The sequence below is a fragment of the Gavialis gangeticus genome, unplaced genomic scaffold, assembly GCF_001723915.1.
Source record: "Gavialis gangeticus isolate Ggan-Ray unplaced genomic scaffold, GavGan_comp1, whole genome shotgun sequence".
Taxonomy (NCBI): Eukaryota; Metazoa; Chordata; order Crocodylia; family Gavialidae; genus Gavialis; species Gavialis gangeticus.
Genome location: NW_017729031.1, coordinates 82,251,971 through 82,263,715, shown reverse-complemented (window position 1 = coordinate 82,263,715; position 11,745 = coordinate 82,251,971). Strand labels below are relative to the sequence as shown.

At 49.0% G+C, this 11,745-nt stretch overlaps 1 protein-coding gene across 1 annotated transcript in view; it reads right to left on the bottom strand.

Moving 5' to 3' along the window:
- LOC109301889 (aldehyde oxidase-like) overlaps positions 1-11,413 on the bottom strand; it is a 71,010-nt gene extending 59,597 nt beyond the window's left edge. Inside the window, exons 1-5 of the mRNA XM_019523190.1 lie at positions 11,348-11,413; positions 8,971-9,060; positions 3,334-3,414; positions 2,460-2,604; positions 1,536-1,628 (exon numbers count right to left, since the gene is read on the bottom strand). Of these exons, the coding sequence (XP_019378735.1) occupies positions 1,536-1,628; positions 2,460-2,604; positions 3,334-3,336 (241 nt within the window). The 5' untranslated portion in view covers positions 3,337-3,414; positions 8,971-9,060; positions 11,348-11,413. The remainder of the gene's footprint in view (positions 1-1,535; positions 1,629-2,459; positions 2,605-3,333; positions 3,415-8,970; positions 9,061-11,347) is intronic.
- Between the last annotated feature and the right edge of the window lie 332 nt (positions 11,414-11,745).

Below are 11,745 nucleotides of genomic sequence, written 5' to 3'. Positions count from 1 at the left end.
CTAGGGAGGCCAGTGGCAGGACTCTGCTTGCTCAGAGCTGGCACCTTGGACCCAGCTGGCTGTGGCTGACCTCCTGGCCAAATGGGGCCAGGAGGACATGCTTTGACAGTTCAAAGCAGGCCACCACACCTGGAACATCTTCTGGGCGATAGCTGCCCAGATGGCTGGACAGGGGGCACACCTGGCAGTAGTGCCATAGAGGCCAACCCTGCAACCACAGTCCACTGGCAGCTGGCCCACAGGGGCAGATGCCTCTACTGGCTGTTTAGTTCCCATCTGGGTCTGGCAGGTGTGCAGCAGCTCACAGCCAGGCAGCAGCCCCCACTGCCAAACCCCTGCAGTGGGTAGAGGGTGCAGGGAACTCTCAGGGCTGCTTCAGCAGCCCAGCTGGAACAAGGGGTAGTGTCCCCAGGAACCAATTGGCTGGGCCCTAAAACTCCTGAGAGCTAGTAGCCCTGAGCTACTTGCCAGGGCAGCTTTTTATACTGCTGTAGCCAGGACAGGGAAGCCTTTTATACTGCTGGGGACAGCAGAGGTCCTGGCCCTGGGCTCTAGGTCCCTCTGGCTGCAGATCTGGGAGGAGCCAGGCAGAGTTATTTTGCCCCAAGTGGCACAATTTGGTCCACACCAAAGTGCATGTCCAAGCACTGAAGCAAAAAGCCCTGGCTCAAATTTGCACTGCTTTTATTTGAGCTGCTGTAAGTGCACGTGCTTGCATGTGTGGACACGCCCATAGAGTGCAGTGCTGACTTACCCTGAGCCAGCAACTCATGAACTTTAATCCTAATTCTGACAAAAATTCCCTTCGTGGTCATAGGAAAACTGCTTCAACTTCCTGACTCAAGGCTGCACAACCCTGCCCCACTGCCTGACAGCCTCACTTATACTGGCAATAGTAATGCTTATCTATTATAGAGGGAATCTGTGAGGCTTAATTAATGTTTATTAAAAGTTTGGGGATCTTTGCATGGACTCTCCAGCAGGTGGGATAGGGTGACAGTCCATGGCCCCTATGAACATCTGCTCATTCTTCTACTAGCCCATCCATTTCCTATCTTTTCCCAAGTACAAATGCTGGATCCAAAGAAAACCTCTGTGGGGTTCAACAGAGGGAACAGGAATGGTGTTGGAAAGGTAGCACAGCCATTCCTTCCTGATATTGTAGAGGTGCCACCTTCCTGGGATACAGAGGAGAGCTATATGACCCTCCATAAGCAGATTTTGGAGACCAAGGAGGCAAAAGCTTCAGCTCTGTTTCTCCTAAGAGCTGACTTCAACCTGCTAAACTGAGGTAAAAGGTGTAATAAAGAATTGGTCCTGGCTGGGATCAGGGTTAGCTAATGTGCATTATCTATCCCAATATACCTTCAGTTTCAGGATCTGTAGAACAAGCCCATGCATCTCTACATATGTTTGGACAATCAAGGTGTCTGTACAGTTATCTGTACACTCCTTACTGGGAAAAAGAACAGCATTAACTAATGCATAGCAATCCCATGCATTTGAAGGAGGGGGAGGGGAAAGGGTCCACTAACCGTCATCCATGTATGTCACCACATTCAAATCCAAGATCTTTACTGGAGAAATGATAACTGGATGGAAAACTCCTTTATATTTTACCTCAGGGCCTAATAAGTAGAAGATTTAAAGAAAATGAAGATCACTACTTTTTTAGAATATAGCATCTGATGAAGTAGGCTTTTACCTATGAAAGCTTATGCATCTTTGAACCAGTTAGTTTTTAAAGTGCCACCCTCTTCTGCCTGACTTCTGACAGAGATTGCATACACACATTCAAATAATCTGGGAGAATTCTCCCAGGTTTGTTCTCCTGGTAGATAAACTTACCCAGAGCTGCATGTATATACATTTGAATGCTGAGGCTCTGAAGAGTGAAGAGCTTGCAGTGCTGACACTGCAAACATTGGGGACATCTCAGCATGCTTTGCAGGCAGCAGATGGCAGCAGAGCATATGACAGCTCTGATTGGCTGACCCAGACTGCCCATGGTCAGCCTGTGTTCCCCTGCAGCACAATGTGGGAATTGTGAAGGGGGCATGTTATGCTGTCTACTGGAGCAGAGTCCAGCAAGGGATACAAGGAGTGAGTGGGGGGATGCTGGGAGGCCATGCTGTCTTATAAGAAAAAACACGGCATATACAGACATTTGCTCTCCTGAGAGTGATTTAACCCTGGTTGTTCCCATGTTATTTTTCTTGTGGAGTGGCCATTTTTACAATGGGAGAAAAAGCCTGGACATCTGTACAATCATGGTTTCTCCAGAGCAGCTCTCTCAGGAGAAACTGAATGTCTATACAAAGCCTAACACAACAAACTACTTATCCCTTGCATTTTTATCATTGTTAAGTCTCAGTTTAAGAACATAAATACACAAGACATTCTAAATGCTGTTCATACACAAGAAGCAGTTTAACAGGACATGCTCTAATGCTACATACCTACACTAGTGTTACCAACAACCAGAGGTGCTTTTGGGTACTTGGCTTTCAGCTCCAGAAGCTCATCAAGGCTAGTAGGAGAAATCCAGGTAGTTCTTTCCCCATGGAAAACCAGAGTTCTTTTTGGCAGACATTCAGCCATTCTCTGTAGAGGAAAACATATGACAGTAGAGATAGAGAGGAAGTATGAGCACTGGGCTGAACCAGAAAAATCCCTTAAGCATCCCTCAGTACTGTGGTATATAGATGACCCTTCAGCATGGCTAGTGCTGGTAATGCTCTCTATAGTCAAGCCTGCTTGGTAACTTCCACCACCAGACGTTGTTTTCAGCTGCCTGTATATCTGTCAAAGTTTAATTTTGGTCTGAACCCTGGGCTATGATGAGTGTCTGCCTGAGACTGAATTATTGGGGTTGGGGGGAGGAAGGGGACATGTTAATACAACCAGTACCTAGAATGTTTCCAGATGTATTGTTTAAATACAAATTCTCATTTGCAGGATGGTCTCCCATACCCCTGTGTTTGACTAAACAGTTTTTGCCTTAGCAATGCCTGTAGAGAGCAATCGAGCCCCATCCCTACCCATCCAGCTAGCTATGTCTTTTTCATTGGATGTTTAAAAAAGCAGGTTAGATAAGTATCTGTCAGTAAGGACTTCAAGGCCCTTCCAGACCTATTTTCTATCATTCTACTATTCTGTTGAAACAAAACAAACTGAAAGATGTCAGACATCGTTACAGGTCTTTTTTGAAAATCTGTGATATTTTCCCTGATGATGTTAGATGGAGCATTAAAATGTGTAAGGATATATATGTAAACATAATGAATGATACAGCAAAAGCACAAACCAAGAAAATCAAAAGATGCTTCTTACCATTAGCTCTGGGGGAAATATGAATTCCTGGGTGGGGTCCAAGGGTTGAAAATCATCTGCTGAAAATAATTTCGTGCAGATCTTAAAAGCAGAACAAACAAAGAACAAAGGACTTTTTTTACTTTGTCACCCATTATAAAAAGGAAAGCATTGTAAGGTCTCATCTAAACCCCACTTATGTCCATGGAAGTCTGTATCATTACCCCGAAAGCCTTTGGAGTAAATGTTAAGCAAGATGCCATACATAAGCCATGGCTGCTACACAGCTCAATCACCCTCCCTTGTCCCCACTGGGGTTGGAAAGTAGAGATGAACATACCTGAACACCCAGGTGCAGGCTCCCTTCTATCGAGTGATAATGAGAAGGGATGGATTCATTTCCTATTCCCTCTACTTGACATACATAATAATACAGCAGAGATCATTGAAAGGAAATTTTGAATAGCCTCAATTGTTTATATGGATGGGAACTATCATATAAAAATCAGTGTCATGGCTCTGGTTTAGCTTCTGAAGGAAATTCTATATCCCCAATCCTATATTATGCACTCCGGAGGCATCTACACACGCAGGCACATGCACTTGCAGCAGCTCAAATAGCAGAAGCACAAATCTGTGCTAGAGATTTGTGCCTCAGCACATGTACCTGAACATGTGCTTTGGTGTGGGGTAAATTGTGCCACTTGGGGCAAACTGATCCTACCCAGCTCCTCCTGGATCTACAGCTGGGGGGGCTAGAGGCAGGGGCCAGCACCTGTGCTGGCCCCAGCAGTATAAAAAACTGCCCTGGCAAGCAGCTCAGGGCTACTTGCCCTCAGGTGCTTCTGAGATTCGTCCCCACCTTTCTGTTTTTGGTCACTCCATCCATGACCATACCAAGTCCCATGACCTCCTGGTCAACCTCCTCCTGGCCCTGGCCAAGTGGGCCCTATACTTGACCAGGAAGGAGGCTCTGATCAGGAAGGTGCCTGGAGACTGCAGGGCCGCTTTCCTCTCACTTGTCTCAATTGTGGTGGCCCACTTTGAACTGTCGCAGCATGTTCTCCTGGCCCCAAATGACCAAGAGGTCAGCCACCTCATCTGCCCTCCAGCTGAGTCCCATGTGCCAGCCCTGGGCAGGCTGCTCTGCTGGTGTCCTGCCACTTGCCTCACCAGCAGGGATCCTGGTTTTCTTTATTTTAGAATTGCAAAGTCCCTGATTAAAACCACAAAATCCATGTTTTTCTATGATTAAAATGAAACAGCACTATAAATATATAGGTATCAGTTGAGCACAACGTTTTGTTGATACATTTACAATTTTAATGAACTTCGGAAGCGTACCACCGCCTCAATCATTATAATAAAAAATAACTATATATTTTGGTGTTTGTTTTGGGTTTTTTTTATCATAGAAAATCAGAGCTCCCTCTGCCCCCTTTGCTCATGAGGATGCAGGGCCAGCTGTGGCTGTCCCAACAGCTGGTTTGTGGTGTTGAGCAGCACTGATATGCTGGTGCCCTGCCCTGCCCATGCCCTTGCCCCTCATTCCCAACACATTCCCTGCCAATGCCTCTCATTCCTGACCCGCAGCCCCAGTCGGCCCCCCACTGCACCAAGACACGGGTCCAGCTGCAGCTGTCCCACCTGCTGCTTTGTGGCTCTAAGCAATGCAAGCTCTTGATGTTCTGCTCCCTGTGCCTGTGCCCAGGCCCCAGTGATCCCCATGCCCTTCCTGGGAAACCCTTGACTTGGCAAGCCTCTTCCCTTCTAGGCTGGCTTCCCCCTGCAGAGGCTGCTTTAGGGGCGCAGGGAAGCTCCAAGTCCAGCTGTGGCAGCCACTTCTACCTGAAGTGCCCCCCTCCCCAACATCTGTCTCTCTCTCACACACACCCGCTGCCCCCCCCAGCCCATACAAAGATAGACCCCACTGACACCTCAATCCCTGCCCCCACCCATCACCCATCCTTGCTGACACCTCCCCTCTGGCCCATCATATCCCCCAAGTGGTTCCCAGGACCAGGATCCCCCCCAGGCAGGGGGTTGGTATGGGCGCAAGGCAAGCCTTCAATGTGACGATTGCTTGTGAGGTCACAGCTCCCACCATCAGGTCCAGTCATGTCCGATGGCTAGGCATGCACAGTGTGGAGCTTGCAACAGGGGTGTGGGGTTTGTTTGGGGGTTGTAAAGGGCTGTGGGTGGGTGTGGGGTTTCAAAGATGTTAGGGGCTGGAAGGGACCTTACAGATCATTGGGTCCAGTCCCCTGCACTTGGGCAGGAAAGACTGCTGGGATCAGTTGACCCCAGCAAGATGGGGCTTGTGGGAAGTGTGTGGGTATGGGGTTTGTAGGGGGGTGTGGGGCTCCCCTGACACACAGCCCTCATCTCCCATGGTGCTGAGACCCCAACACTGGCAGCAGCAGCAGCAGGTGGCAGGCCCTCAGGGGGCTCATGGCCCGCCATAGGCAGAGTACCCGATGGAGTGTGGCTCTGGCTGAGTTCCAGGAGCTGCATGTGGAGGAATGGAACTGGCCTGGCCGAGCCCACTGGCACGTGCCTTCAGGCCAGCATGTGGGACTCCTGGCACTACAGGCAAGCTGCACACGCTAGGGCCAGGCCAAGCCAGGCCGGCTCCATGACTCCATGTGGAGCTTCCAGCAGGGATTGGCACATGGCAGCACGGAGCCTGCCTGGCCCGATGGCATGTGACACCCCATGGGTCCCAATCTACGTGCCATTGAGCTGGGAAGGCTCTGTTTCACCACAGGCAGCCCCCAGAACTCAGCTAGAGTGGCACACTGCAGGGGGGCTCTGCCTGCCCTGAGCCATGAGTGCCCTGAGGGCCAATTGCCTGCTACTGCTGTTGCCACAAGCTCCTGCAAGCCATGCCCTGGTTTTTTCTCCAGCATGTTGAGGCAGCACACTGGACAGTAGGGGGACACAGGAGCCATAGAGATGCTCTGGCCAGTTGCCAAAGTGTCTCCTTGGAGCACCCAGCCTCCAGCTGCTTCAGGCGTGCTCTGAGAGCACACCCTCAACCACTGTTTCCAGCGCATTTTTGTTTTTATACTGGGATTTCCTGTTACCAAGTTTAGAGTCTACACTGCAAATATGCAGTTCAGGGAACATTTTCTTGTGTACGGTGTGCCTTCTGTGGCATCTCAGACTCCTTTGAGTTGCTGAAACATGCACGTGCAGGCTCACGTGGACATGGCCTCTGTGGTTAAACCCTGGAGCCACCACAAAACTTCATTGACTTCATACAGGTCCATGTAAGCACAGAAGTTGTGAATGCACAGGTCACTGCAGGATCACAGCCTAAGAATATCAACATTCTTCAACTCAGAAGCATAGGTGGCAGAAGGAAGGGGGATAATGGGGCTTAACCCCTTCAAACGCGGTCAGTGGTAGGGCTGCAAGGCATCCTGTCCTAGGGCTTCTGGCGGCTGCAGCAGGGGGAGGGGCATTGGGCCAGTGGCATAGGACTAAGCCGCAAGCAGTTTGTCTAGGGAGCACGGCTCCTGCTGCTATGTGCACCCCAAGAGGCATAGGGGGCACATGTCCCCGATTTGTGTGGGGCAGGATAGGCTGCCACTGTGGACAGGGCTGGGGTTGGGGCTGCACTGGGTTCTTTGTGGCATGGCAGGGCGCCAGGCTGTGCTTGGGGCAGGCGGCAGCAGCACACAGATCTGGGGGCACATGCTCCCCTTGCCTCCCAGGATGCGTGCAGCACTGGGAGCCATACCCCCATGCCCTCTGGATGAGCCATGACTCCATCCCGCACCACACCCCAGGTGTGCAAAGGGTGTGTGTGGGGGCCCTGGGGGCTCCATTCCCTCCAGCCCGGTGGTGCAAGCTGGACCTGCTCTGACACCTGGCTTTGGGCCCCCCTGGCTGGTGCGGGGTTGGGGCCCATGTGGGGAAGTAGCTGGGTCAGTGCAGGGCTGGGGGGCAGTGGGTTTGTTTGCATGGGAGGCGCCGGAGCCAGTTAATGACCCTGGATGTGGGGAAAAGGGGACGGCTGCATGGGTGCAGAGGGCCCTGGCCCTGATCCTAGGCCAGACTCAGCTCTGCTCCCTCCTGATCCCTGCCTGGTCAGAGCCCTAGCCCCACTCCTACTCCCACTGCACAGTTGGATGGGTAAAAAAATTGGCTGAAGGGGTGCACCCAGAGAGTAGTGGTGGACGGGATGTACTCAAACTGGTGAGATGTGAGCAGTGGGGTCCCCCAGGGCTCGGTCCTGGGGCCCGCACTGTTTAACATCTTCATCAGCAACTTGGACAAGGGGGTGGAAAGCATGCTGTCCAAGTTTGCTGATGACACTAAGATGTGGGGCGAGGTGGACACACTTGAAGGGAGAGAGAGGCTGCAACTAGATTCAGACAGACTACAAAAGTGGGCAGATGAGAATAGGATGGGGTTCAACGTAGATATACGATTGTGCTGCACCTTGGGAGAAGGAATCCACAGCATACATACAGGCTGGGGAGCTCCCTCCTTGAAAGCACAGAGGCGGAAAGGGATCTTGGAGTCATTACTGACTCCAAGATGAACACGAGCCGCCAACGCCAGAGCAAGGCCAGCCATACCTTGTCATGCATCCAAAGGTGCATCTCAAGCTGGTCCAGAGAGGTGATACTCCCCCTCTATGCGACATTGATCAGGCCGCAGTTGGAGTACTGCGTCCAGTATTGGGCGCAGCACTTCAAAAGGGATGTGGCCAGCCTGGAGAGGTTTCAGTGGAGGGCCACCCACTTGGTGAGAGGGCAGCAGCACAGGCCCTACAAGGAGAGACTGAGGGACCTAACCCTGCTCAGCCTCCGCAAGAGGAGGCTGAGGGGGGACCTGGTGGCTGCCTAAAAACTCATCAGGGGAGATCATCAGCAGATAGGAAGAGCCCTTTTCTCCCCAGCACCACCTGGGGTGACAAGGAAAAATGGTAATAAGCTGATGGAGAATAGGTTTAGGTTAGAGAACAGAAGGCAATATTTTACAGTTAGGGTGGCCAATATCTGGAACCAGCTTCACAGGGAACTGGTTCTCGCCCCTACCTTAGGCAAATTCAAGAGGAAGTTAGATGATCACCTGTCTGGGGTCTTGTGAACCCAGCGTTCATTCCTGCCTGTTGCAGCGGGTCAGGCTAGATGATCTGTTCAGGTCCCACCTGACCCTGGCTACTATGAAACTCCCTCTCCCCCGCTCCCTCCACAGACTTTCCCCACAACCCCAATTTTTTTTTCGTACTGCCTACGATACAAATATGCAAAATTCCCCTACATTAATACAGTGGTGGAAAAAAAGATAAAATCCCATTTCACACACCATCCTGTCCAACATGCACACAGTCCTTAGTTTTTGGATGCATTGCAGAATTTTTTACTGTGAACAGTACATTAATTTCCTGTGAAAATGAAAAATAATGTTCTGAATACCCAGGATACTATATTCAGCATTTTAAAAATACCAAAAAAGACTTCCCATTTTCACAAAACAGCAGCAGAAACCCTGAGGACATACTGCACTACAGGAAGCCAAGTGTAGGAAGCTGCATGAAACAGCACAAAGTACATTCTTTCAATACAAGGAATGGGCAGTGTAATTCTCTTCATCTCATGTCAAGTTCTATATTTAAATGGGACCGGGGAAAAATAAGCTTACCTTTCTTCCACTGTCACAAAACAAAGCTGAACTGTCTTTTTCCTCCAAGCAACAGTTCCCATTTTCTTTCTTTTGACAACAAAATGATTCCTGAAATAGTAATATCCCCATCATTAAACATATATCTGATGTAATGATGGTTCTGCCATGTGAACTGAACACCATTTTCTAGCAACAGTCATGTCAATGCTCAATATGAAGGTAACTAGCCAATTGCCTGTCAAGAATGACGGGGGGCGGGGAGGGGGGAAGGGGGCTGGGATGGAGTGCCACCACCCCACGCCCCACTGTTCTGCCTCTTTCAGGGAACAGGCTGGGGGAGCCAAAGCCAACGCTGCTTGGAGCACTCTTATTGGTTGTTTCTGTCAACCAATCAGTGCAAATAAAGCATTTTGCCCATCAAGAATGATGGGGAGGGGTAACGGGGGTGGGGAAAGAGACTCCCCCTCCCTCCTCTGTTCCCTGCTGCCTCCCCTCCCTGCTGGCTGTTGTTGTGGGGAGGGGACATCGGCTCCTGGCTCTAAGGAGCAGACCCAGGGGGGCTTGGCCAGCACTGCTGGCCTTGCCCCCCCGCTCTGTCACCTCCGTTATGGCAGCACTCCAGCCCCCCATCATCCCCGTCTGCCTCCACGGAGCAGGGGCTGGCCTCGCCCCCCTCCCCTCCAGCCCCTCAGTCCCCACTGTCATGTTGGCGCTCTGCTGTCTGTCCCTGTCTGTGTAGGGCACTCCAATTGGCTGCCGACACAGCCAATCAGAGCGCGAATAAAGTGTTACGGACAGACAGACTTAGGCTTTTATAATATTAGAATAATATAACTCCCCTTCAATGGCAGATTCTCTTCTTTTTACTTCCAAGGATCACATAAGCCCTTTTGGCTCTCAAGTTCTTTTCCAGAATCACTGCTCCCCAGAACAAAGTCACCCATCCTATAAGGATGGCACACTTTCCTTATGCTTAGAAGTATGCCTTTACAGTTGGCTGTGCTGAAATGCCTATGGCTTGCACCCAGCATAGCAAATGCAGCGGGTCACTTTATACAAGTGGCCTATTTCCTTTATTTATCACTTCCTCAGTCTATGTCATGTGCAAACTTCAAGAGTTTAGTTTTTTCCAGGTCAATGATAAAACTATTAAATGTCCATTTACAATTATACATTGTGAGCCATCAGGAGTTAATCTGCTTAATGTGTGCCATGTTAATTTGTATCAACAAGCTGTGGATAAGGCTGAATGACCCCTAAATAAAATTGCAAATATTCGTATTTTAATACATTGCATTTTTAATGTGCGTGTGCGCATGTGTAAAAGAAAGAAAACTAACAAACGCAGGTACAGAACAAATTTCAGTTGGATTAATTATATTTTATTTTATTCAGTGATTCCCATTTCAAAAACTTTGCACAAATACTATAGTAATTGCTACATAATATGAGGTAAGGAACTATGAGCTACAGTTACTCTAGATTTACACCTGTATAATCCAAAACAAAATTTGACCTAAAATTACAAGTTAAACGGTTCTCTAAATGCTAGGTGAGTTCCCCAAGCAAAATTTACACAAAAAAATTGGCAAACAGGTTGGACTTTGTCATCGTGGTTTGCTTTTTTTTTTTTTTTAAGGTCAAATCTTATTTCAACTCTCATACCAAATTCTCAACGACTTTGTTGAAACTACCTATGTGAAAGAGGTGAGTAAGTGTTGGTTCTTTTTATGAAAAGCTAATATTCACCAGGTTCCTATAATACTTGTGCCATTGTGCCAGCACACTCCAATTTGTATTCCTTAGCTAGATGTTGCAGAGGTTCAAGTGGCTACGGACCAAATCCAAAACTCACTTGTACAGTAAAATCCCTGCTATCCAGCATTCTATTAGCTGGAATACTATATTAACTGGCACTGTGCTGCCGCCGCCATCATCCACCACCCCGTGCTGCTGCCATGTGCAACCACTCTGTGCTGCCACTGCCATCCACCACCCCATGCCGCTGCGTGCAACCCACCTCTCCCCCCACTCTGGTATTTTTAGGTAACTGGCATTTTTGTATAACCAGCACCCAGCATTCCCCACTCATGCTGAATAATGGAGCTTTTACTATATTTATAAAAATACAAAAATATATTTACAAAAAAGCAAAATCTCCCATAAGATTTGGATAAGGCCCTAAGAAATGGCTTCTCTGTCCTATTGAGATGGAAAGCCAGGCTCGCTTGATAGAAAAAAGGATACAATTTTGTATAAAATCATAATTGTCTGTGGTTGTTTAGATACTATAGCTCATAATAATTTATTTCTTCCACTGTATCTTCCCTGCTTCCTCAGCTCCCTCCCCAAAAATAAAAAAATCCTTAGAAAAATGTTCTATTATGCCTCTTACCTTACAGAAAGTTTTACAGCCATCTAAGATTGGCCTATATCCAGTACAGCGGCACAAGTTACCTGAACAGAAAAAAACATTAAGAGAAAACTTAATTCATCCGAATCTGAAGATTCGACACTGATTTGGAGAATCAATGATTTGGACACAGACACAGCTTTAAAAGTTTTTTCTATGTACCTCGAGGTACCAGACGCAGCTCATGATCGCTGCGACTCTGGGGCGGATGGAGCATCCCACAGGAGTGCAGGGGGGCCCTCCATGTGCTCAGCAGCTAACCCAGAAGTGGACTGAGAGTACTTCCGATCCACATCTGGGTCTGCCAGGGAGCGCATTGGTGGCTCCTGTGCTCCCCCCCAGCTCAGTGAGCAGCCGCAGAGGGAAGAGATTAAAGGGGC